The sequence below is a fragment of the Anabrus simplex genome, chromosome 1, assembly GCF_040414725.1.
Source record: "Anabrus simplex isolate iqAnaSimp1 chromosome 1, ASM4041472v1, whole genome shotgun sequence".
Lineage (NCBI taxonomy): Eukaryota > Metazoa > Arthropoda > Insecta > Orthoptera > Tettigoniidae > Anabrus > Anabrus simplex.
The window spans coordinates 1,097,982,343-1,098,009,042 of NC_090265.1; the positions used below are offsets into that span (position 1 = coordinate 1,097,982,343).

General features: G+C 42.5%; 1 protein-coding gene across 1 annotated transcript; it reads right to left on the reverse strand.

The window, feature by feature from the left end:
* Positions 1-1,864: 1,864 nt before the first annotated feature.
* Positions 1,865-26,700, reverse strand: LOC136858132 (glutamic acid-rich protein). The gene is made up of 3 exons (XM_067137457.2): positions 26,566-26,700; positions 9,139-11,195; positions 1,865-2,006 (listed from the first exon to the last, which is right to left on the reverse strand). The coding sequence occupies exons 1-2, from the start codon at positions 26,626-26,628 to the stop codon at positions 9,159-9,161; spliced, it is 2,100 nt and encodes a 699-aa protein (XP_066993558.2). The 5' UTR covers positions 26,629-26,700; the 3' UTR covers positions 1,865-2,006; positions 9,139-9,158.

Below are 26,700 nucleotides of genomic sequence, written 5' to 3' on the forward strand. Positions count from 1 at the left end.
GGAAGTGATTTGCAGAACTTTCAGAAAATCTTCGAAACTACCTAGGGCTAAATGTAAACTTCCTACTCACGATCATGCAATAGGAGAGAAATAATAATAATAATAATAATAATAATAATAATAATAATAATAATAATAATAATAATAATGGTTCATGTTTGTGGGTTACTGTAGTCACGTCCTAGTTCGTGAACCATGGGCAAGGACTAAGTGGCCTAGTAAGTGGTCCTGAGAATCTGGATACCAGTTGCTATGGAATGGGAGTGGGCACTTCGGACATATTCTGAGTCATGGCCCTCCTTGTGCTCAGGCGGCTAGGAGTATACAATCCACCGGTGGTCCCTAACCCGTTAGAGGAGAGATCCTCACTTGGACTATGTGCAACTAGGGTAGCATCCTGCTTCATGAATTTACCGAGCTCAGAACGTTTTAAGAAAGCCTCGGACCTATTGGCGACCATGGTTCCCTCAGTTGAGTCCTGGACCAGGCTCCTCAGTTTCATGTATCCCATCATACCTCCCTTGGTCAACTGTCGTTCTTTTCAGACTCCGACGGTATTAGAGAATTCGAGGCCTAGGGAGTCCTTCATTTTCACGCTATTCGTTCCTCTTTTCTTTCTTTGGCCGATACCTTCATTTTTGGAAGTGTCGGACCTGTTCGAATTTTCCCGTCTGAACAGTGCTCATGGAGGATGATTGCCCAGTTGTACTTCCTCTTAAAACAATAATCACCACCACCACCATCGTCAAGAAAGAATAACAGGCAAACAAGTTCTCATAATTAAAAGTTGTGAAGCAATAATCTATTTCCCTCACCCTCCATCCCCTATTCTCCTCAGTGTGTTCATATGCACAATTTGTACCAGTGGTCACTCGCTCTACTTTCGTGTCTGTTACTGAAGACATACTGTAGCTCTCCCGTGCGCTGAAGTCCATCTGGAAGCAGGCAATTTGGTCCGGCAACTCACTTCTTTCTTACCTTTGATCACGACTGCGACTGCGCGTCTTATCAAGCTCCAAACACAGTCCGAGATTAAGAACAAGTTGTCGACAGAGGCGAAACTACTTACTACTACTCCCGGAAATATTTTACCTTTATGTAAATTTATTTACAATTCTCACTGTGATTTGCTGGTTTACCTTTAACAACTTACCCAGAAGTTCATACTCTCTCAATATGACCAACACATCTTCTGTGAGTATTTCATCATACACCTTCTCCACATCAAGGAGTCTCCCTACTGCGGGGTCCTCGCCATGGTCAGTGTGATAACTGTCTGAACTGCTCGTTGGAGTTATAGGATATATGGATAGGAAGATCGTCCTGAAGGAAAACTACGGGGAATATGTTTGTTGGAGAAGGTGGTACGAACCAAGAGAAATTGATCAAGGTGCAGCAAAACTAATGCAGTGACGTATCAACGGAGTTGTGAGAAACAGTTGAGTAGTCGGACGAACAAATGTCTATATCGATCTGTTTTCAGGCGGACTTTGCTGTGGAGGAGTGAATGTTGCGTAGGAACAGTACGCATTAGAAGTAACATGTTAGCTGATTCAAGCGGGTGGCAACACTGCCAGGAACGTACTTGAAATTACCTGATGAAGGCTAAGTTAGAAATAAACTCCACGAGGCAAATGCAGGAGGATAGGTTACCCTGGAGAATAATGGACTAGGTCATGGAGAATACAGTAAGATTTGTAGAGGGAGACCAAGAGGACCATGACTGAACTCCGGTTTTAATGTGATAGTAGCAGGAGTGGATCTGAACGAAGACACATAGGTTGTCCACAGACGCTTGCAGACTGAACGCTGAAAGGTGAACGTGTATGTATGTTGGAGTAGCAGAGAAAAATATAGTGACAACTTGAGCTTGTAGATGGGAAAACAAATAAATTTTATTCAGAGAAAGCATGTGTAACGATAAACAATAACAATACATCAATAAATAAACGAGTGTTTCAGTAAATAGTTGCAGTCGTCACCAGTCAGATCAGGAGCGACGTCATCTGAAAAGAGAAAGGACATCATCTGTTATTTATTATAGACCGAGAATGAGATCCTACACTGACGAACTGTTCCAGCCGCAGTGAAATACGGAATACTTGTACCTCTCGGCGAGGGGTGACGAGGATTTCATCCTACTGACATTTGTTATATGCAAAGTCACCTCCGTACAGGCCATGAAGGCCCTGGGATTGGTGGAAGGTAAAGGCTTCCACTATTCGTAACCTCGGCACTTGATGGGGTAGAGTGGTTAGCTCTACGCCCGGCCGCCTTTGCCCCCAGGAATTAACCTGGTACTCATTTTTGGTGTAGGCTGAGTGAACCTCAGGGCCATATGCACCTCCGGAAGTGGAAATCTCATTTCTTAAATTTTACGACTTCCTGACGGGGATTCGAACCCACGTCCTTCCGGGCGAACCGAGTACGCCTCGGCCTGGCAGCCCCTATTTGTTATATGGCAGTACTGAAAATTAATTCATAAAGTGGTTTTTCTCATGCAACATCCACATCTTAAAAGTCAAAAGTAAGTTTGTTTGCTTGTTACATTTCCCGAGGCGAGTCGGGCGGGTCGTAGAAGTCATTATATTGTCGAATTCAAATGTTAACTCCCTGGTGTAAGAGGGCACAAAATCCAAGTTGTCGTAGAAGGACTAGGTAGCTCATTTCAAGCTGGAAAACGACGCTATGAGGCCCTAAAATCAACTATTTTTGGAATATATAAAAAAAAGCAATTTTTCCCTTTGCGAAAATCAAAATTTCTATAAATATGTCTGCCGGTGTCCGCCTCTGTGGTGTAGTGGTTAGCGTGATTAGACGCCACCCCCGGAGGCCCGGGTTCGATTCCCGGCTCTGCCACGAAATTTGAAAAGTGGTACGAGGGCTGGAACGGGGTCCACTCAGCCTCGGGAGGTCAACTGAGTAGAGGTGGGTTCGATTCCCACCTCAGCCATCCTGGAAGTGGTTTTCCGTGGTTTCCCAATTCTCCTCCAGGCGAATGCCGGGATGGTACCTAACTTAAAGCCACGGCCGCTTCCTCCCTCTTCCTTGCCTATCCCTTCCAATCTTCCCATCGCTCTACAAGGCCCCTGTTCAGCATAGCAGGTGAGGCCGCCTGGGCGAGGTACTAGTCATACTCCCCAGTTGTATCCCCCGACCAAGAGTCTGAAGCTCCAGGACACTGCCCTTGAGGCGGTAGAGGTGGGATACCTCGCTAAGTCCGAGGGAAAAACCGAACCTGATGATGTCTGCCGGTCATGGCCATCCACCAAGGGTTGCTAAATTCCGAAACGTGTAAAAACTGAAATCCTACAAAAAACAGCAAAGGCGAATGTTTTGTTTTATTTACACAGATTTATTCGCAACCGTCGTGAAGACGGAGCCAGGTCAACGATCAATCGTTGATTTTTTGAAGGGAAAAGGGCGCTCCACCTCTGCGTCTGTACAGTGAGAATTCCTATAGGATAATGGAAATGCTTTGACACATGAGGGAGTTAAACGATTATATAACAGAGTTTGTCTCTATACTGTATATACACTGAATAACTAAACCACGGCGTGTCCTTCAATCGCGTTCGACATTATAAAGAGAAGCTGGATTATTCACGCCGGAGATATCATTCCATATTTCTTCCGGAACTTCTACAAACAGTTCGTATTATGCCAATCACTGTCCGGATCAAGAACATTTTCCCTCGTTTCAGTGTTAGCCTGTGACTACAAGAATCATCACTTGTCACAGAACTCACTGACAGCCTGCAATTGATATGGAAACTGATTCAGAGCCGAAAGTAGACGATTGTTTGATTGTTTGGTGTCATCTTCCATGTGAATATATGTCATAATAACCTAAGGTCGCTGCTGTAGCAGACAAATGGAACTTTTGTTAAGTGAGTGTTTTATTTCATTTAATTCGAGTTTTCGCCAGAGATGTGGACAGGGGGTGGCCTCTACTGAACCGCAAATCCGTTCTGAAAATGTCTCACTTCATGGAAATGCTACCAACGTAAACAATGAAACTGTCTCTGCAAAATGATGGAAAACAGTCTCGTCTGTCGGATATGCAGGTGTCTCAGGAGTAGTGTGTAATGAGCCCCTTTCAACCAGGTTCCTCAATGATTATTCTCTCATTATTCATTTACTGCTGCAGGCCATGGGCGACCTCTGCAAGTCTGGATGTGGGATGAAGATGGCAGTGATGTAGGGAGAGGGTAAAACCCAGTGTTGGCCTACTCCTGTTGAATAACACCAAGGGGTCTGCTCAAGGCTTAACGTCCCCATCAGACGGACAAGTCACCATCAACGGTGCCATATGCTCTCACTCCATACGGACACTGCGTACAAATTTTTGAATTGAATCCACGCTTTCGGCATGCAATCTAGTGATTAGAAGCTGTATACCACCATGTCCCCTACAGCACCCTGCCGGCCAACATTCTTATGGTGACCATTTCTTCGAACAACGGGACTCGAACCGGCTAACTACCATATAAGTTAGATCATGATCATGGCTACCACTAGTCTGATGATCATGATCCTGATCTTCTGAAAAGTCCGTTTTGTAGTGAAGAATTGTTGTTGATTTTCAGTTATGAATTCTAAAATGAGCCCATACCTTAGACGATGTTTGAGGGATTGGTTCACGAGAGAGCACAAAGCGTTCCGGCAAAAAGACGTGTCGAACGAAACGTAGGAAGCCGACTACGGCCCCTTAACATCTTGAGGTGAGTGTAGGGGTAGTCTGTAGCTCGGACAGTTTTAAAGTAAAACCGTGTGCATCGAGTTTTTGTGAATACTTCAGAAGGCAGGTGAAAAATGTTTAAAGGGACTTTCAATAATAACATAGGAATGTGAACGAAGACTTGAAATGTAGCATTTGAAAGGCACGAAAAAGTTGTACAAGTTGTTAAAATATGAGAAAATTTGTTATAATATGAAACAAGCAAAAAAAAAAAAAAAAAAAAAAAAAAAAAAAAAAAAAAAAAAAAAAAAAGAAGAAGATGAAGAAGTTGCCAGGAGCTAAATTGTGAAAAGTGATAAATCTATGTACACTGACTGACAGAGCAAATGCAACACCAAGAAGGAGTGGTCAGAACTTTATGCCAATTGCAGGGTAGACTGACGTCACTGAGGTATGCTCATGATGTGAAATGCGCCGCTGTGCTGCGCACGTAGCGAACGATAAATGGGACACGGCGTTGGCGAATGGCCCACTTCGTACCGTGATTTCTCAGCCGACAGTCATTGTAGAGCGTGTTGTCGTGTGCCACAGAACACGTGTATAGCTAAGAATGCCAGGCCGCCGTCAACGGAGGCATTTCCAGCAGACAGACGACTTTACGAGGGGTATGGTGATCGGGCTGAGAAGGGCAGGTTGGTCGCTTCGTCAAATCGCAGCCGATACCCATAGGGATGTGTCCACGGTGCAGCGCCTGTGGCGAAGATGGTTGGCGCAGGGACATGTGGCACGTGCGAGGGGTGCAGGCGCAGCCCGAGTGACGTCAGCACGCGAGGATCGGCGCATCCGCCGCCAAGCGGTGGCAGCCCCGCATGCCACGTCAACCGCCATTCTTCAGCATGTGCAAGACACCCTGGCTGTTCCAATATCGACCAGAACAATTTCCCGTCGATTGGTTGAAGGAGGCCTGCACTCCCGGCGTCCGCTCAGAAGACTACCATTGACTCCACAGCATAGACGTGCACGCCTGGCATGGTGCCGGGCTAGAGCGACTTGGATGAGGGAATGGCGGAACGTCGTGTTCTCCGATGAGTCACGCTTCTGTTCTGTCAGTGATAGTCACCGCAGACGAGTGTGGCGTCGGCGTGGAGAAAGGTCAAATCCGGCAGTAACTGTGGAGCGCCCTACCGCTAGACAACGCGGCATCATGGTTTGGGGTGCTATTGCGTATGATTCCACGTCACCTCTAGTGCGTATTCAAGGCACGTTAAATGCAAACCGCTACGTGCAGTATGTGCTGCGGCCGGTGGCACTCCCGTACCTTCAGGGGCTGCCCAATGCTCTGTTTCAGCAGGATAATGCCCGCCCACACACTGCTCGCATCTCCCAACAGGCTCTACGAGGTGTACAGATGCTTCCGTGGCCAGCGTACTCTCCGGATCTCTCACCAATCGAACACGTGTGGGATCTCATTGGACGCCGTTTGCAAACTCTGCCCCAGCCTCGTACGGACGACCAACTGTGGCAAATGGTTGACAGAGAATGGAGAACCATCCCTCAGGACACCATCCGCACTCTTATTGACTCTGTACCTCGACGTGTTTCTGCGTGCATCGCCGCTCGCGGTGGTCCTACATCCTACTGAGTCGATGCCGTGCGCATTGTGTAACCTGCATATCGGTTTGAAATAAACATCAATTATTCGTCCGTGCCGTCTCTGTTTTTTCCCCAACTTTCATCCCTTTCGAACCACTCCTTCTTGGTGTTGCATTTGCTCTGTCAGTCAGTGTATATGAAATAAGAGTTTTGTCTGTACATTGCTCAGAATTTAAAAAATATGGTATTTCTGTATCAGTCGTGTCCACAGTAACAAGGAAGTGCATTTTTTAATCTTCTGTAATTTCTCTCTTCTGTCTATATGTATGTACACGCATCACGAGAAAATGGCTGAAGAGTATTCAATGAAAATCGGTATGCGCATTCGGGAAATAAGTCGCTACAATCTAGACCATAATGTATTCTATTCACGCTGAGTGAAATGGTAGTTTAGGGGAAGGCCTAAAAGTTAATTCTGAAATATTTATGTTATTAATGGTCCTATCTTGATGAAAATCGGTATGCAAAGTTGAGAAATAAGTCGCTATAATCTAGGACATAAACAATTTTATTAACGCTGAGTGAAATGAGGATGGTTGCCTAATTGTACTTCCTCTTAAAACAATAATCACCACCACCTGAGTGAAATGGTTGTTTAGGGGAAGGCCTAACAATTCATTCTCAAATATTTATGTTATTAGTGTTCGTATCTTAATGAAAATCGGTAGGGAAAGCCGGAGAATATGTCGCTACAATCTAGGCTATAAAAATAATTGTATTCACGCTGAGAAAATGGTAGTTTAGGGGAGGGCCTAAAATTTAATTATCAAATATTTATGTTATTAGTGGACCTATCATAATGAAAATCGGTATGAAAAGGCGCTATAATCTAGGCCATAAATAATTTTATTCACGCTGAGTGAAATGGGAAGGCCTACAATATAGAAAGCTCATAAAATTGATCAACAATAACATTGCATTGACCATTGTTTGTTGTGATGTGCTTTGTGTCTTCTGTTGCCACTCATCTCCGATAGATAGGATTACTGCTGCGTACCGTATATTTTTTAAAAATTTGCTTTACGTCGCACCGAAACAGGTAGGTCTTACGGCGGCGATGCAATAGGAAAGGGCTATGAGTGTGAAGGAAGCGGCCTTGGCCTTAATTAAGGTACAGCCCCAGCATTTGCCTGGTGTGATAAAGGGAAACAACGGAATGCCACCTTCTGGGCTGCCGACAGTGGGGTTCGAATCCACTATCTCACGGATGCAAGCTCACAGCTGAGCGCCCCTAACCACACGGCCAACTCTCCCGGTCGTACCGAGTGTAACAGCCTGCCTGAATACTGGCGGGAAGTAGCTGGGGAGTTAGATAACTTTCATCTTTGGCATGCCATTCCTCTGGTTCATAAATTTCCTGATAATACTGGTACGTAACACACTGGTTCATCATAGCATTCGACCTATTCAATTCTTACTTTGAGGCACTGATTGGAATGAGCAGTGTGCTTATTTAACGGAATAATGGCAGAGGAGTGTTCACGGCTGTCTGCGGTCTGGTCATTCAAGCTCTGGAACTTTGGACTGTTAGATCGGCACCGTAGTACTGTTCGTTAAAAGTGAGAAAATGTGCGGTTTTTCATTTGGTCGAGTATTTTATATGATAACATTGCTTTTAATCGCTACATTCCTACTGACGTTTTTGTAATGGCCTATGTCGACTAAACCATAAAGTCAGTCTTTTTGAGAATCCCGTAGCGAAACACGGGTACATCAGCTAGTGGTGATGTATAGCAGACACGTGTTCTCACGAGACGTTTGAATCCACATCGAAGGCCTTTAGTTTTTCTTACGAGAGGACAACATTGAAGAATATTCCAGAAGTCATCGTTTTTCTTACTGCGGTCAGCATTTGAGGAGAATTTACGTCAGGATACCTTTCCTGATGCCAACCCTGTGACATAAACACAAACACCCAATTCCCGAACACGCAGCGGGAATCTAACTCGGGGCCTTTTGAATCGACCATTCAGGTTCCAGATTTCATACTGGCTGTTTGTCTGTACTGTCAGTGTCTCCTCCACCAACTGCCCAGCGTACGGGGAAATTGAAAGTGAGGTCGTTTCCCGTTCATTTCCCCATAGAGCCATATCAGCCTGCCACACCAACCGATGCTATGAATGATATCGCTCTTACCTCAGTCACTGACATTGAGACAGAGCTTCTCTGTGGATCCTAAGATACTGGGTGCAAACCCGACAGAGATAGTCGGATTTTAAGGGCGGAAAACTCTATTCGGCACTCCATGTCTGCATGTAAAACATCTCTGGTAACACATTTGGTGTTTACCTGGCAATATTAATTAAAACTCACGTCAACCATGGACGTCCAGGAGAGATTCGGTTTATTCTGCCATCTATTAGGCTCAAGGTGTAAAGTAAATCGGAATGTGGAAATTGACCAGCAGACAGCCAGATGGCGTCAAATTAAAACGTTTCCACGCGGTAGCTGAGGCCATATTATTATTATTATTATTATTATTATTATTATTATTATTATTATTATTATTATTCGACTAAGAATGGTGCCCATTGTTGTTAGGGAAGCAGAGAAAGGCAAGCAAAGTCTCCGTCACATCCGGAACCTCGACATATAGCAGCCACGAGAACAGAATATGCTGTATTGAGGTAATGTGTACATTGCGACATTGTTATGAAAACAATTTTTGAAATTGATGACCACAGTTCTTTTTTCTCGCTAGGCGCTAAATGTCAGCGCCATTAAGTGAGTGGAAACGAACACTGCTGGTACTATAGCGAATTGAACACGTCACTAGTTAGTTAAGAATGTGTCTATGATGATACCTTCATGGTGATCCTGGACATCAGCTGGCTGTTGGCAGTTGAGTTATCTCTGCATCGGATTGTTGTTCTGGATTTCCTCCATCGGAATCTTTGAGATCCTCTGAATCATCATTACTGCTATTGCTTTCACGTACGTTGCGAACGTAAAACACCTTTTTAACAGGTGCACGGTCTTCGCCTCCAAAGTCTTCTTCTTCTTCTTCTTCTTCTTCTTCTTCTACTTCTCCTTCTCCATCACCAAATTCTTCTGATTCTTCATTTTCTGAATCTCTTTCCGGGTCTTTGTGGACATAAAAAACTTTGTAATTCTTTGCTGACTTTTGTCGAGTCTTGACCTGGCTAGGTGACACTTTTGTGACATAAATCACTTTGTGGTAAGACTTATGTGAACTTTTTTCTTCTTCTTCTTCTGATGTTTCTTCTTCTCCTTCTTTTTCCTCTTCTCTTTCTTGTCCTACTTGTTCGTCTCCTCCTCCTTCTTCTGCATATCGAGGCAAACTTTCGGCGTGTACTTCCTTCTCGTCTCCTCTCCCTTTGCGGAGGTAAATGACTTTATATTGACCTTCCCCTTCCCCTACGGATAATTCACTAGGAATCTTTCGCATGTAAATCAATTCCCTTTCTCCATCAGCTTTTTGCTTTAGACTTTTGTCACGAAGTCCACACGGACATTTCCCTGGAGCCCCTCCACGAACTATTTTGTAATACACCTTGGGATGTTCTTCAGCCGTAACGCGGACAGACTGGATAACGTTCTCCGGCTGAGTTTCTTGTGTTCTGCTGACTTTTTGAGTTTGTCTACTTGATTTACTGTTTTTTACTCGTGCAGTCTGATGATTCGTCTCCCTTTGAGTTTCCACGAAATCTCGTCCAATGGCTTCATCACCATCATCATAATCATCATAATAAACTACATCATCGCCATAAACTCCTTCTTCTGGATGTTCCTTGACGTACACAATTTTCGTATAGAGGTTACTTGGAGTTTCTTCGACTCTTGTATCGTTTACACTCGAGCTGTTGGAAGGAGTTTCCGGAACTTTCGAATGATTCGATGAATACTGGCAAATATGACCTCCTAGTTTTGACTTGTTACCGGTGTAACCACAATTACAGTAGAAGACAATATTGTTAGTATAAGCCCTCCCTATTTCTCTCTTGTTAACCTTTTCATCTTCTTCTTCCTCTTCCTCGTTCTCGCCTCCTTCTTTTTCTTCTCCTTCTTCTTCCTGATGTTCACCCTCGTTCTCGCCTTCTTCTTCTTCTTCTTCTTCTTCTTCTCCTGCATCATATTCCTCTTCCTCTGGCTCGTTTTCCTCCTGTTTTCCAGCTGCTGATGGTGTTACACGTGTTCCTAGTTCCTTTTCGTTGCCATTCTTTTTCGCATATCTCCTAATCTCGTTCCCTCTTTCCAAAGTGGCTTGTCTTCGTTGACTGCTGCGTCGTGCAGGCCTATCACTCTGGACCAAACTGCTGGTAGAAACGCTCTCAGGCTGACTTTCGAACGTGCACATTTCCTCACCGTCATTTGTCTTAGTGCAATACATAGCATATAGTGGCCTTCTTGGTGATGTACCGACATTACTTGCTTCCTTCTTTGTCATTTTATATGTACCGCTCTGTCGGTTGCTTCTTTGGCTCGTCACTTTTTGTGTCTTGTCAGTCTTGTCAGTATTGTGTCGCAGGACATAGACTATTTCCCCATGTTTGGCTGTCTTGTGATATGTGACGGGTTTGTAGGTCTCCTCGCCAATCACAAGGGTACGGGATGGCCTGGAACGTTGATTTCTCGTGGCAGTTGCTGAGCGGGATGAAATTGGTCCCGAGGAGGATGCCATCTGCTCTTCTCCCTCGTCCGGAGGAATCTGATTATAGTCACCATAACCATACGCATAAACCACATCTTTGCAAGACTCTGTATGTCTGGCTATAGGAGAGTGCAGTACCCGCTTCACGACCACCTGTCCAGCTTGGTCCAAATCATCAACATCTTCTAGTATGACTTCGCGTTTTATCCTAGTGTGATCTGATCCTTCATCTTCCAGGTCTTCATTCATCTAGAAAAGAAAACAAATGTATGTTGGAATTGAACCTTGCTGGGTACCTTAATATTTTGTTACCATCTAAGTCCACATTGTCCATATCTTTGCTAACTCTTTGTCAGTTGCCTTGACAAAGAACACTAATAAACAATATTAAAATCATGAACATAAGGTACACGCTCCAGCCCGGACGAAGATGGTGATAACTAGAGATGGGAATTATAGGCAAACGTATTTGAACAAGGCGCAAGTGAAATCTAGTCTCTCTACAGATATGTCGGGAAGTTGCATCAATTTTAGGGGTTCTGATAGTTCAGATCGATAATATTTATACAAACCTCACCGCAGAACCGTCATGCGAGTAACATACACTTTTTTTTTGCTAGTTGCTTTACGTCGCACCGACACAGATAGGCCTTATGGCGACGATGGGACAGGGAAGGGCTGGGAGTGGGAGGGAAGCGGCCGTGGCCTTAATTAAGGAACAGCTCCGGCATTTGCCTGGTGTGAAAATGGGAAGCCACGGAAAACCCTCTTCAGGGCTGCCGACAGTGGGGTTCGAACCTACTATCTCCCGAATACTGGATACCGGCCGCACATAACATACACTTGCGCCTTGTTCAAATACATTTGCATTATAACCTACTCGTGTGTATAATTCCCATCTCTAGTGATAACGATGATCAGTGTTGCCAACTCAGCGGATTTTCCGCCAAATTTGGCGGATGTTTAAATGGAACAGCGGATAAATTTTCCATTTAGCGGACAGCGGATTTTTTGACGGATTTTCAAACTTCTTTTAGCGATTTTCAACTGTAACAATATCACCTTTCATCACCAGGAGAAAAAATAATATAGAACTTACTACGGTATAATAGTCTGCTTATTCCCGTTGTATTGAACTTATGCTGCGTACTACCACTCGTTTTTAGACCAGCTCTGGCCCACAGCATCAGTCAGAATGTGTTACAATCTTGATAAGTCGGGTAATGTCGTGTTCGATATCGTGTTTCTTTTTTGACATCAGGGTTTTTTGGTACTTCAATATGTCGAAAGGAAAGGTTAAAAAGTCAGATATTTCGTAAAGAGTGGTTAAATAATTAAACTTTAAAATACTAGTTGGTTCAGCTTCCGAGTGATCCCAAATACGACGGTGCATCTTTTGGCAGTGCAATATAAATGCGAAATTGTTTGGCATTATTTCTTTCCGCATTTATCAACAACAATAAAAACAGTAATGAAAGTAAAAAGTAACTTTCGAAATAGATTTGAAAATTTCCGTATGTGCTTTGCTGCTGTGAACTGCCAGCATATATTTTGAAAAAGCATGGTACCGTGTGGCTTCATATGAAACCACAGCACCTGAACCCAGCACATCTGCTTCAGAGCATACAGTGTGCGTGGAGGAGAAGATGATGAACTCCTGTTCTGAAACTGGTGAGTGTTGAGTTAATCTCTTTTATTAAAACAGCTGGTATATGCTATTTTGCTTCAGTTCGAAATTTAGCGGAATTTAGCGTATTTTCAACTAAAATTTAGCGGAGAAGAGATTTATGAGTTGGCAACACAGACGATGAGCTCTTAGAGGTTAGGCACCAAAGAATACTAACATCTATTTTGGAACTGTTCTAATGTACTATTATCATTAGTGAAGTATCTTGTGTACCCCTCGTTCAAGGGTTAGCAATTCCATCTAATGGAATAATAAGTAGAACTCGGAGAATTAGAGTAGACCCTGTAGTGATTAAAAAAGGGCTTCTGTAACGTAGTATTATATTTTCTTGTGTAAAACTAGTTGATAACCGGTGTGTGCTGCTACGTTTCAAAAAATAAAATGGATTTTTGATTTATTCTAATTTATGTAATTTTATTAACATTTGTCTTCATTATTGTTGGTTGTTTTAACGTAGACTAATGCTCCTCGACAACGGGTTCATGAAAAGAAAAAATGTTAAGACGCTTTTAGTGTTTGGGTGGAACGCGTACATAGCCGACAGTACTTATTCTTCTTCTTCTTCTTCTTCTTAATCTGTTTACCTTCCAAGTCGGTTTTTCCTTCGGACTCAGCGAGGGATCCCACCTCTACCGCCCTAAAGGGCAGTGTCCTCGAGTTTCAGACTTTGGGTCGGGGGATACAACTGGAGAGAATGACCAGTACCTCGCCCAGGCGGCCTCACCTGCTGTGCTGAATAGGGGCCTTGTGGAGGGATGGGAATATTGGATGGGATAGGCAAGGCTGTGGCCTTAAGTTGGGTACCATCCCGGCATTTGCCCGGAGGAGAAGTGGGAAACCACGGAAAACCACTTCCAGGATGGCTGAGGTGGGAATCGAACCCACCTCTACTCAGTTGACCTCCCGAGGCTGAGTGTACCCCGTTCCAGCCCTCATACCACTTTTCAAATTTCGAGGCAGAGCCGGGAATCGAATCCGGACCTCCAGGGGTGGCAGCTAATCACGCTAATCACTACACCACTGAGGCGGACGTCGACAGTATTTAACTTTAGTAAAGGCGTGCTCGGTTCGCCCGGAAGGACATGGGTTCGAATCCCCGTCAGGAAGTCGTAAAATTTAAGAAATGAGATTTCCACTTCCGCAGGTGCACATGGCCCTGAGGTTCACTCAGCCTACACTAAAATGAGTACCATGTTAATTCCTGGGGGCAAAGACGGCCGGGCTTAGAGCTAACCACTCTACCCCATCAAGTGCCGAGGTTACGGATAGTTGAAGCCTTTACCTTCCACCTCTCCAAGGGCCTTCATGGCCTGTACGGAGAAGACTTTGCTTTGCTTTGCTTTTTATATGTTTAAAGTCTCCATTGATAGATAAAGGAGGATGCTAGCTGTTGCTAAAAAAAATGAAAGTAGTGCTTCAAAGTAAGGCAGAATTCGTGCTAAATGTGTGACGTCACATGCATACTCTGTTATAAGATGACGCTGTGTTGACTCGCGTGCTCAGCTGTAGGTTAGCTGTCGTCGTGAATACATCGTGCTCAGTTGTATAGAATAACAAATTAAATAATGGAAAAAAGTGTTTGTTAGGATTCGACATAAGTGTTCTTACTCTTACTCTTACTCTTACTCTTACTCTTACTCTTAAATTATCTCTCTTAGCCTATTTCTCGTATCACCCACATTCCGAGTGTACAACGTTATATTGAATAAAATTTATTATCCACACAATATTTTTCTAAAAACAAGCCTACGAAACTCTGCTGCCGTTACAATAGTGACAGCTTTACGCCAATTTTTTATTGCACTTCCTTGTAATTTATCTTACAAAAGAAAGAAATAATTACTATAAATATATTGGAAAGTACATGTCGATCGCTTCCTACCTCAGAAAATACGGTGGCGAGTTCTCATCCTGCTACATCGACCATTTCTTGCAGAACTACCATGATATAGCGTAACTTGTTATCGCCTAGCGACCATCTGTCCATCAAGTCTTAGTGCGGCTTTGCAATTACATCTATATAAATAAAATCGTAACTACCATGTGTCTGTACATTGACTATTTTAGCGAAATTTCCGTACAGTTATCCGTTTCAGGGGTAATAATGACCATCTGAATATTGTTTAGCTTTGGTGTCTGTTCTTCTGTTGGTTTGTTTCTTTGTTTGTTTGTCTGTCTATAACTTGAAAACTACTGGATATACTTCTACCAAACTTCATATTTGGAATCCACCTGTCCTTGGGTAGGTTTTAGGACTAATATTGTTTCTAACTCACTGAATTCACTGGGGGTTTATACGAAACTGAAACCGTGATTTTGCACTCCTACGAAATATACACAACCAAACATAATGAAAATGTAACTGCCTTAATGGAAATCAATTCCTAAACCTTTTTTTCTCATATGCATCATTTCGATACGAGGACTAATAAGGGGGATAACATTAACGGACCGTTTTTCGGTACAAGTCCCACCCGACTCAACTCAAGAGCGGGTGCGTGTAAAGCGTATTTCTTATAAATTGGAAACTACTGGAGATATGTCAACCAAACTTCATATTTAGTGTCCACCTGTCCAAAGGTAGGTTTTGAGGTACATACCATTTCAAATTCCCGGAATGGATTAGGGGTTTATTGGGAACCGAAATAGTGATTTTACTCTCCCACAATATATACAAGACCAGCCTGACTGGAAATCGACTAATCTTGATGGATATTCATTTCGGAAGGTTTTTTCTCCTGTGCATTTTTTCGATAGGAGGATTAATAATGGAGTTATCATGAACGGTTGGCTTTGCAGGCTATGTACAGCGGACATAGCCCAAAAGGTGTTGTACGTAGAGCAGATTTTGATATCTTCTATATAAATAATCGTAACTAACGTGTGTCTGTACATTGACTATTTTAGCTATATTTCTGTAAAGTTATCCGTTTCAGGTGCAATAATGGCCATCTGAATATTGTTTTAGCTTTGGTGTCTGTTTGTCTGTTTGTCTATAACTTGAAAACCATTGGATATATTGCTACCAAACTTCATATTTGGAATCCACCTGTCCTTAGGTAGGTTTTAGGGCCAATATTGTTTCTAACTCACTGAATTCACTGGGGGTTTATACGAAACCGAAACCGTGATTTTGCACTACCACAAAATATACACAACCAAACTTAATGGAAATCTACCTGCCTTAATGGAAATCTATTTCTAAACCATTTTTTTCATATGCATCATTTCGATACGAGGACTAATAAGGGAGATAACATTAACGGACCGTTTTTCGGTACAAAATTGAACATTCAAAATTCAACTCAAGAGCGGGTCCGTGTAAAGCGTATTTTTTATAATTGAAAACTACTGGAGATATGTCAACTAAACTTCATATTTAGTGTCCACCTGTACAAAGGTAGGTTTTTGGGTCTATACCATTTCAAATTCCCGGAGTGGACTGGGGGTCAATTGGGAACCGAAATAGTGGTTTTACTCTCCCTCAATATATACAAGACTAACCTGACTGAAATTCGACCAACCTTGGTGGATATTCATTTCGAAAACTTTTTTCTCATGTGCAATTTTTCGATAGGAGGATCAATAATGAAGATATGAACGGTTGGTTTTGCAGGCTATGTACAGCGGGCATAGCCCAAAAGGTGTTGTATGTAGAGCAGATTTTTTAATATATAAAAATAAAATAGTAATGACCGTGTCTCTGAGCATTGATTATTTTGGTGATAGTTTTGCACGGTTACCCGTTTCAAGTGTAATAATGACTATCTGCATATTTGTTAGCTTTAGTTTTCTGAAAGTCCTCATTTTAACTCCTCTCTCAAAGCAAGACTGAGGCACAGTCTGCCAGACGAGCTAGAAAAATTGAAATTTGGCAAAATTGTATGTCATAACCTGTAATCGACGGAAAGCTTCCAAGATCTTTAAATATTTCATTTTTTACCCCCGAAAAATTTCGAAATATTGAGGCAATTTTAATTTCCGTGCAGACATTTGTTTCGAGGTATTTCACGGCTAAACGGCAAGTCGTATCACAAAACGGATGGTGTAGGCAGGCTGGACAATGATGCAGCATTCATATAGCATATCTTTTTCTTCAGACAAATCGCGCTTACAGAATAATGGGAACGTCAATCGCCACATCATGCACTATTGGAGTCCGGACAATCCTCACTGGGTGCGACCGGCGGCCCATCGAGTACGATGGGGAGTGAATGTTTGGTGTGCAATCTCGGGGGATCACCTGATTGGACCTTATTTCTTTGAGGGTCATTGGACGGGCCCACGCTAGCTGCACTTTCTGCGTCAGGAATACCCACTGTTGCTGGAGGATGTGCCCTTGCACGATCGTTTGACGATGTGGTTGCAACAGGATGGAGCTCCACCACATTCGACTTTGCCCGTTCGTAACCACTTGAACGAGAAACTGCCAGGTAAATGGATAGGACGAGGAGGCCCTGTTTCTTGGCTCGCCAGATCACCGGATTTAGACTTTTTCTTGTGGGGACATTTGAGAAACGTCGTTTACACTCAAGCGCCGGAAAACACCGACCAGCTCCGGCAACTCATCGCGGACTCCTGCCGAGGAATTACACCTGGAATGCTTCAGCGCACAAGACGATCTACTGGACACGAGACCCGAAAGTAAATAAATCAAAACGGTCATCACATCGAGTATTTGCTGCGATCAAACATTGTCAGGGCAGTTGTGTTCCTATTATTTCAGGTCTGTATGTGTCCGGCCTGTTAACTAATCGGCCCTTCTTTGGGCCACAAATACATTCATTCACAAACAATTCGCATGAAAGCGGGTATTGAACATACACTGCGTGCAGTACGTGTTAAATAAATATTTAAAAAGTTTGCAATCTTCGCCCCGGACTCGAACCTCCCACCCGCAATACAAGCCCGCTCCGCCACGCCTTTACCAACTACACTATGGTTCCGCACGTCAGACGGCGCAGCTTATAGCAAGTATTATGTTTACTGCGGTAAAAATATCAATTTAGTGTTTCGCCGGCGTGTCAGGTTCATATGATCTAGAAGGCACCCTCATGTCTTCCAGTGGTTAGTACGAGTGTAACATTACGGCATCCTATCATGGTGAGGCGGTAAATACCAAGTTATCCGGTTGTGTTGTCTGAGCATACCGGCAGGTAGATGTTTTCAGGACGAAACGAATATTGTGGGTTGCATAAAACTACCTTGAAAGCAAGTGGGGGCCGAATCACGCTCTATATAATAGTAATAATATATATACGGGAGACTGTGAGTTTGTTTATATGAAACGGGTAATCTCAGGAGCTACGGGAATGATTTCGAAATTTCTGTCACGTAATTCCGGGTAACAAAGACTATGCATCATGCCAGAATATCAAACGCTTCCCGTGAAAATCGTGATTTAAAGAAAAATGACAGAGAAAATAAATCTCAATCTTTGTACGTGATCAGGCGTGCGCTTGAGACCATTAGAATTGAACGATCTGCATGAACAGTTAGTTCTACTAAACAATGCAGCAGAAGAGGTGAACTTCCTTCCTAATTCTTAACATTCTCCAATTTGTTATGAAAAATTTCAGCGATATGTCTTCGAAACATATTGTTGTTCAGAGAACCGTTTTACAACATATCTATACTCAGGGTAATTATCCCATATATATTCCAATAATAAAACATTAATAATTGCTCCTCTGAATTTGTACTTACGTAGACATCTATTAAAATGGGTTTATTGCGTCTTTGTTACTGTTATGTTGCTTTGATGTCCATTGCCGTATTATTTAAGACTTTCGAAAAACCACAGATACAGTCCTTCAGAGGATGTAAAAAGGCAGATGGAAAGTCAGCACCTACCATTACAATAAAGACTCCTCAACACGATTGTGACTGTCAGTAGGCAAGAGGGTCTGCCATTACAATGAAAACTCCCAAACCCGACCATTACATGAGAAATGAAGTATGGTGATTTCCCCGTCGTGTTTCTGGGGTGACGCTAAGAACTATGCAATTTAATAAAATTTTACTCACTACGTAGAGACTACGTCATCTAGAATTCCGCATAGAACGTAGAATTTCGTAGCGAAGCACGACTACATGAGCTAGTGTAAGATATAACTAAAGGACCGGAATTGTTTTCCGCTATATGCAGGGTTCCGTTTCATAAAGGTGGTTAAAAAATACAACAAAATCATAAGTGCATACATCCGTTAGATAATCTAGCAGTGTTTTATATGATTTTGTGCCGTAGTAGATACAACACCGCCTCTGTGGTGTAGTGGTTAGTGTGATTAGCTGCCACCCCCGGAGGCCCGGGTTCGATTCCCGGCTCTGCCACGAAATTTGAAAAGTGGTACGAGGGCTGTAATGGGGTCCACTCAGCCTCGGGAGGTCAACTGAGTAAAGGGGGGGGGTGTTCGATTCCCTCCTCAGCCATCCTGGAAATGGTTTTCCGTGGTTTCCCACTTCTCCTCCAGGAAAATGCCGGGATGGTACCAGACTTGAGTCCACGGCCGCTTCCTTCCCTCTTTCTTGTCTATCCTTTCCAGTCTTCCCATCCCCTCCCAAGGCCCGTATTCAGCATAATAGGTGAGACCGCCTGGGTGAGGTATTGGTCCTCCTCCCCAGTTGTATCCCCGACCAAAAGTCTCAAGCTCCAGGACACTGCCCTTGAGGTGGTAGCGGTGGGATCCTTCGCTGAGTCCGAGGAAAAAACCAATCCTGGAGGCTAAACGGACTACGAAAGAAAGTAGATACAATGATGTTCTAAGCACACACTTATATATTATCTCTATCACAAATCAGTTCTTGCTGACAACTTCCTCACAGTGCACAGAGGCACATTATTTAATACACATCCCATGTTTGATAGAAATAACACTGGACAGTACCGCCATTTACTTCTTCCAGTAATCCAGAAATGTACGCTAGGCACAACTATCCCTCGTAGCACGGCTCTCAATTAAAATACGGGCACGGCAAATAATGTTGAACAATTCCGCTTCATTTTTCGCTAGCGGAAAGGGATAAATGTCCTTTACGGCTCATAGGGCATGTCGGTAGGACTTCACGTTAAACAAACCATCTTCTTCATTGTCTTTGTTCCCGTCATCATCGCCATGAAATTCTTTTTCTTGGTGGTGATGCGTGACGAACTCTCGATGTTTTTCTAACCGCCTCTGTCTCAACTTGTAGATCACTGGCACTGACATTACCATAATTACACTGTTGGAGAGTTTGCTATAGCACAGCATGGTTCCTTTGTCAGGGTATGAAAACACTCATGTCCCGTATTTGATGATCCAAATTGCAGCATCTAACACAGAGAGGATGTAAAAAGGCAGATGAAAGCACCTACCATTACAATAAAAACTCCCCAACACGATTGTGACTGTCAGTAGGCAAGTGGGTCTGCCATTACAATGAAAACTCCCAAACCCGGCCTTTACATTAGAAATGAAATATGGTGATTTCCCCGTCGTGTTTCTGGGAATGACGCTAAGAACTATGCAATTTAATAAAATTTTACTCACTACGTAGAGACTGTACTGAAAAGGGTTACGAAGGGAATTTACATATTTTTTCCGTTCTAGTATGAACATTTACTTCCGTCTTCGCGTCACATAGGTTCCGCTAAAGGCAGGTTTTATTGTGACTGAAAAAAGTCTCACGTTCATGCGCTGAAATGAAACGCTAGTTTGTGGCAAACTTACAAATCTGCAAACGTATCAATTTTTAAAACCTCCATCATTGTAACAGACATGTATTTCGTCTTGGAATGATTTTCTGATGCACTTAAGTATAAGTGCAGTCCGGCAACAAATCCCAGTTACTGAAGTGGAAAGTGTAGAAGAGGAGTTTAAAAAAGGCATTTGCTAGTGCAGCAGAGAGTGATTTTGCCAGGACATATACAAGAGTGAAAGAAAAGGAGACACTATGGTGGAATGAGGAAGTGAGGAAAGTGGTGAAAGAAAAGAAGACAGCCTGGCGAGAATGGAACCGAGATAAAACAGAAGAAAGCAAAATGAAGTATCTCAACAGCAAACGGAGATATAAGAAGGTGCTAGGAGAAGAAAAGAAGAAGAGCTGGGAAGAATTTACACAAAAATGAAAGTGGCAGTAAAATTATGCTGAATGGACTTATAAAATGTAAGAGGACAGAAAGGGTTATCACAAAGCTAGTGAAAAAGGAAGATGGTGAATTGATAACACACGCCGAAGAGAGCTATTGAATGTGAACAACTGTACAGGGTAGATAGAAGCAATATAGTGTGAGGACTCGACAACAGACGATGATATAACAATGCTGGAGGTGGAGTTAGCTGGAGATGAAGATGGGAAAAACGACGAGGATGGATGAAATTAGCGTGGAAATGATAAAGGCTGCTGGACCTGTTGGTATGCAATGGTTGTACCGACTACTAAAGTGTATATGAAAATACAAATGTGTACCAGAAGACTTAAAAAAAGGATAATAACAGCAGTGTTTAAGAAAGGGGACAAGAAAGTTTATGGTAACTATAGAGGAATCACACTTATATCTCAAGTAGTTAAAATACTGGAAAGGATATTAGAAAGAAGAATGAGAAGAAAGATTGAAGGAGAGTTACAAGAGAAACAGTGGACCCAATCTTTAGCATTAGCCAGCTGATGGAAAAGAACTGGGAATATGGAAAGGATATGGTCATGGCTTTCACAGATAGAAAAGGCATATGGTAGTGTCCCCAGAGAGAAGGTTTGGGAAAGCATGGTTAAAAACAGACTTGGAAGAGAAATGTTATAAATGGTGTAAGCAATGTACAACTGTGTTTGCAGAGTAGTGACCCCTGTTGGAAAGACAGAATCGTTTAGGAATAAGACTGGACTAAGACAGGCGAGTGTGCTGTCACCTCTTGTTTTTTATGGCCATGGACTAAATTGAAAAGGAAACTAAGGGAACCTATGGAGATAAAGAGGTGAAGATACTGTCATTTGTAGATGATGATGTGCAACAACTAGATATACTGAACGGAAAAAATCAGAAGTATGGCATGGAAATCAGTACAAATAAAAGCAAGACTATGGTGATGTCGAGAGAGAAAAGGCAAGGAAAGGGCACTGTAAAAATTGGAAGTCAGAGTCTGGAAATTGTGGACTTATACCTAGGAAGAGAATTAATGCAAAATGCTAGGGTGGACATGGAGACAAACAGGAGGGTACAGCAGGGCAATGCATTCTACCAAAGTGTAAGAAAACTTGTTTGGAGCAAAGAAGTACCAAGGAAAAGCAAAGAGATTTTTCTTTTGCTATTTGCTTTACGTCTCACCGACACAGGTCTTATGGCGACGATGGGAGAAGACAGGCCTAGGAATGGGAAGGAACACGGAACACCATATTCAGGGCTGCCGACAGTGGGTTCGAACCCACTATCTCCCGGATGCGAGCTCACAGCTGCGCGCCCCTAACCGCACGGCCAACTAGCCCGGTGAAAAGCAAAGAGATAATGTACAAAATTTACTATGTAGCCATACTGACTTATGCAGCTGAGACTTGGACTTTGACTAGCAGGCAAGAGAGTAGAATTCAAGCCAGCGAGATTAAATTCCTAAGAAGTATGATAGGACAGACCAGGAAAGAAAGAGTGAGAAATAAAGATGTTAGGAAGGAAGTTGGGATAGGAAAAGTAAATGAGAGAATTGAAAAGAATAAACTAAGGTGGCTTGGATATGTAAAGAGAATGGAGGAGAATAGAATTCCAAGACAGATGATAGAGGCAAAGTACAAGGGCAAGAGAGCAAGAGGAAGACCTAGAACAAGGCGGATTGAATCAGTCAAGAGCGGCATAAGACGAAATTTAGACTGGAGCATCATAGAAGAGGAATGGTGGAAGGAAAGAGGAAGATGAAGAAGTGCGATAAATACCCCGACCCGGCAGGAGCTGGATAAGGGGAAATGATGATGATGATGATGATGATGATGATGACAGTCCGGCTCCATGGCTAAATGGTTAGCATGCTGGCCTCTGGTCACAAGGGTACAGGGTTCGATTCCCGGTAGGGTCAGGAATTTTAACCGTCATTGGTTAATTTCGCTGGCATGGGGGCTGAGTGTATGTGCCTCCTCATCATCATTTCACCCTCATCACGACGCGCAGGTCGCCTACGGGAATCAAATCAAAAGACCTGCATCTGGCGATCCGAACATGTTCTCGGGCACTCCCGGCACTAAAAGCCATACGCCATTTGATTAGCATGTGTGGAATTTCGGCTCGCATAAACACCAAAGCATGATTTGAGAGTTTTCTTCGTATTCTCGGGTATCTTCTCACACTTCACTTAACAATCATAGGCGACTCTTTGGTTGTTGCATTCAGAGAAGAACTACTGAACGTAAACATGTTAGAACTAGAGACGCCAACCCTCAAATAGCCTCTAGCGGACGAGTCACCGCACTAAATAACCTAAGGCCCAGTTTCTTCAACGAATGTTAGGTGTTCACACAACTGTTAAGGAGACTTAATACATAATTTAACAAAATGGTCATCTCCTCAAAAATTGTTAACTCTAACAAATTGTTAATACTTGTGTTAAATTAATAATTTAATAATAATAATTAACATTTCAGCAGCTGTTAAAATGTCAAAATGGTAGCATGTTGAAGACATAAGTTTTAAAAATTTACTGCTGTATGAAGACTATCTATAAACTGAAGACAAAGAAAAACTAAGAAAAACTGAGTTTTTAGAATTGACAGGGGGAAATTTCTTACAAAGATACGTAATTACCAAAGCCATAATAAACAAGGTAATAGAAGAAATTGAAAATAGGTTAGAATGAATGAATACTGATCTGCATTTAGGGCAGTCGCCCAGGTGGCAGATTCCCTATCTGTTGCTTTCCTAGCCTTTTCCTAAATGATTTCAAAGAAATTGGAAATTTATTGAACGTCTCCCTTGGTAAGTTATTCCAATCCCTAACTTCCCTTCCTATAAATGAATATTTACTCCAGTTTGTCCTCTTTAATTCCAACTTTATCTTCATATTGTGATCTTTCCCGCTTTTATAAACGCCACTCAAACTTATTCGTCTACTAATGTCATTCCACGCCATCTCTCCACTGACAGCTCGGAACATACCACTTAGTCGAGCAGCTCTTCTTCTTTCTCTCAATTCTTCCCAACTCAAACTTTGCAACATTTTTGTAACGCTACTCTTTTGTCGGAAATCACCCAGAACAAATTGAGTTGCTTTTCTTTGGATTTTTTACAGTTCTTGAGTCAAGTAATCCTGGTGAGGGTCCCATACACTGGAACCATACTCTAGTTGGGGTCTTACCAGAGACTTATATGCCCTCTCCTTTACATCCTTACTACAACCCCTAAACACCCTCATAACCATGTGCAGAGATCGGTACCCTTTATTTACAATCCCATTTATGTGATTACCCCAATGAAGATCTTTCCGTATATTAACACCCAGATACCTACAATGATCCCCAAAAGGAACTTTCACCCCATCAACGCAGTAATTAAAACTGAGAGGACTTTTCCTATTTGTGAAACTCACAACCTGACTTTTAACCCCGTTTATCAACATACCATTGCCTGCTGTCCATCTCACAACATTTTCGAGGTCACGTTGCAGTTGCTCACAATCTTGTAACTTATTTATCACTCTATAGAGAATAACATCATCCGCAAAAAGCCTTACCTCCGATTCCACTCCTTTACATATATCATTTATACATATAAGAAAACATAAAGGTCAGATAATACTGCCTTGAGGAATTCCCCTCTTAACTATTACAGGGCCAGATAAAGCTTCACCTAGTCTAATTCTCTGAGACCTATTTTCTAGAAATATAGCAACCCATTCGGTCACTCTTTTGTCTAGTCCAATTGCACTCATTTTTGCCAGTAGTCTCCCGTGATCCACCCTATCAAATGCTTTAGACAGGTCAATCACGATACAGTCCATTTGACCTCCAGAATCCAAGATATCTGCTATATCTTGCTGGAATCCTACAAGTTGAGCTTCAGTGGAATAACCTTTCCTAAAACCGAACTGCTTTCTATCGAACCAGTTATTAATTTCACAAACATGTGTAATATAATCAGAAAGAATGCCTTCCCAAAGCTTACATACAATGCATGTCAAACTTACTGGCCTGTCATTTTCAGCTTTATGTCTATCACCCCTTTCTTTATACACAGGGGCTACAATAGCAACTCTCCATTCATCTGGTATAGCTCATCCGACCAAACAATAATCAAATAAGTACTTCAGATATGGTACTATATTCCAACCCATTGTCTTTAATATATCCCCAGAAATCTGATCAATTCCAGCCGCTTTTCTAGTTTTCAACTTTTATATCTTACTGTAAATGTCATTGTTATCACATGTAAATTTTATTACTTCTTTGACCGTAGTCTCCTCCTCTATCTCGACATTATCCTTGTAACCAACAATCTTTACATACTGCTGACTGAATACTTCTGCCTTTTGAAGATCCCCACATACACACTCCCACTGTTCATTAATTATTCCTGGAATGTCCTTCTTGGAACCTGTTAGAGTTTCCCAGAGACTGAAACTTATCAGTTTCTGCAGTGTAACGGTTGCTTATAGTTCTTATATATTATGCTTCGGACTCTTTTCATGTAATTGTAAGCGAATATGCTCATGAGTGCAAGACAAGAGTGTGCAGAATTCTGCAAAGAATTCATGCTTCCATTGCAGCATTAACAAGGTATTACAGTATTTTCCCCGCAGTAAAAAAAATGCCCGAAAATCCTTCAAGACATATCAATTATCACAATTTCCGGTGATTTAGGAACCTTAGATTGCACTCATATAAGAATATAATGAATGATGTGATATAACAGTTCGTCCTTTCATTTTTCAAGCACACCTGCATACTTTCAAATTAAAATCTATAACTGCACTTGTCTCGCATTCATCATAATAACGCCTTTGTTGCCTCTTATTGCACATATTTACGTCTTAGCGATATCCGCTAACCATAAGCTATAATAACGTCAACCATGTGTGACGAAGTACTATTCCAACATACCGATAAGGAGCGCTTATGTAAAGAAACAAAAGACGCTCACTGCTAAACGCGTTCAGAAATCTCACGGAAACGTGTTAATTTTTCGTAACAATTGTTTTGTAACAAATGTTGGAAATGTGTTCGTAAAACGGGGTACTTTTAACCGAAGTATTAAATTAATAGCCGGCCCCGTGGTGTTGGGTAGCGTGCCTGCCTCTCGCCCTGAGGCCCCGGGTTCGATTCCCGGCTAGGACAGGGATTTTTCTCTCGACCTGAGGGCTGGTTCGAGGTCCACTCAGCCTACGTGACTAGAATTGAGGAGCTATCTGACCTTGAGATGGCGGCCCCGGTCTCGAAAGCCCAAAATAACGGCCAAGAGGATGCGTCGTATTGACCACACGACCCCTCGTAATCTGCAGGCCTTGGGCCTGAGCAGCGGTCTCTGGGCAGGCCAAGGCCCTTTCAAGGGCGTTAAGTGCCATTGGGTTTGGTATTAAATTAATAATTCTTAGTTGACATTTGTTAAGTAAAATTTAACACAGAGTTGGAGAAACCGGGCCTAAGAGTTCACATTTTCTCTACTACTCTCTATAGTTACTGTGAACACCTCGACACTAACAACCACCGAAGTTTCTATTTTCTATTTGTGAGTCCATTTAAACAGGGGGAAATTCTTTCTGGATCCACTTGTAAGTATTTCCTGTAAGCACTAGTGTCAGTAACTTCCTCAGTTCTCCAAGAAAATTGTAGCTAAAGTTGTGTTAGAAAGTTAATGTGTTGCTATTTGTAGGAACTAAGTGTATAGTAGTGCCAGTACAATCAATTTTAGAATGTTTTACAATGCTATTCTTAGGATAGTAACATTGTAGGGTTCACCTCACTCTTCGGTTTTTCATTTCTTACCTCGATAGCGAAAGCAGGCAGCAGAAGCGTCCAGAGCAGAACCCCCAAACATTTTGTCCTCATTCCTATGCTGTTGTATCAAATGACTGAAGATTGAGGAGTGTGTACCAAGTTTCTGCCTGCCATGGCTTTTAT

Coding starts and splice junctions, on each gene's coding strand:
- LOC136858132 (XM_067137457.2), bottom strand. CDS start 26,628: ATGAGGACAAAATGTTTGGGGGTTCTGCTCTGGACGCTTCTGCTGCCT. Junction 11,196..26,565: donor TGCCTGCTTTCGCTATCGAG/GTAAGAAATGAA, acceptor TTTCTTTTCTAG/ATGAATGAAGACCTGGAAGA.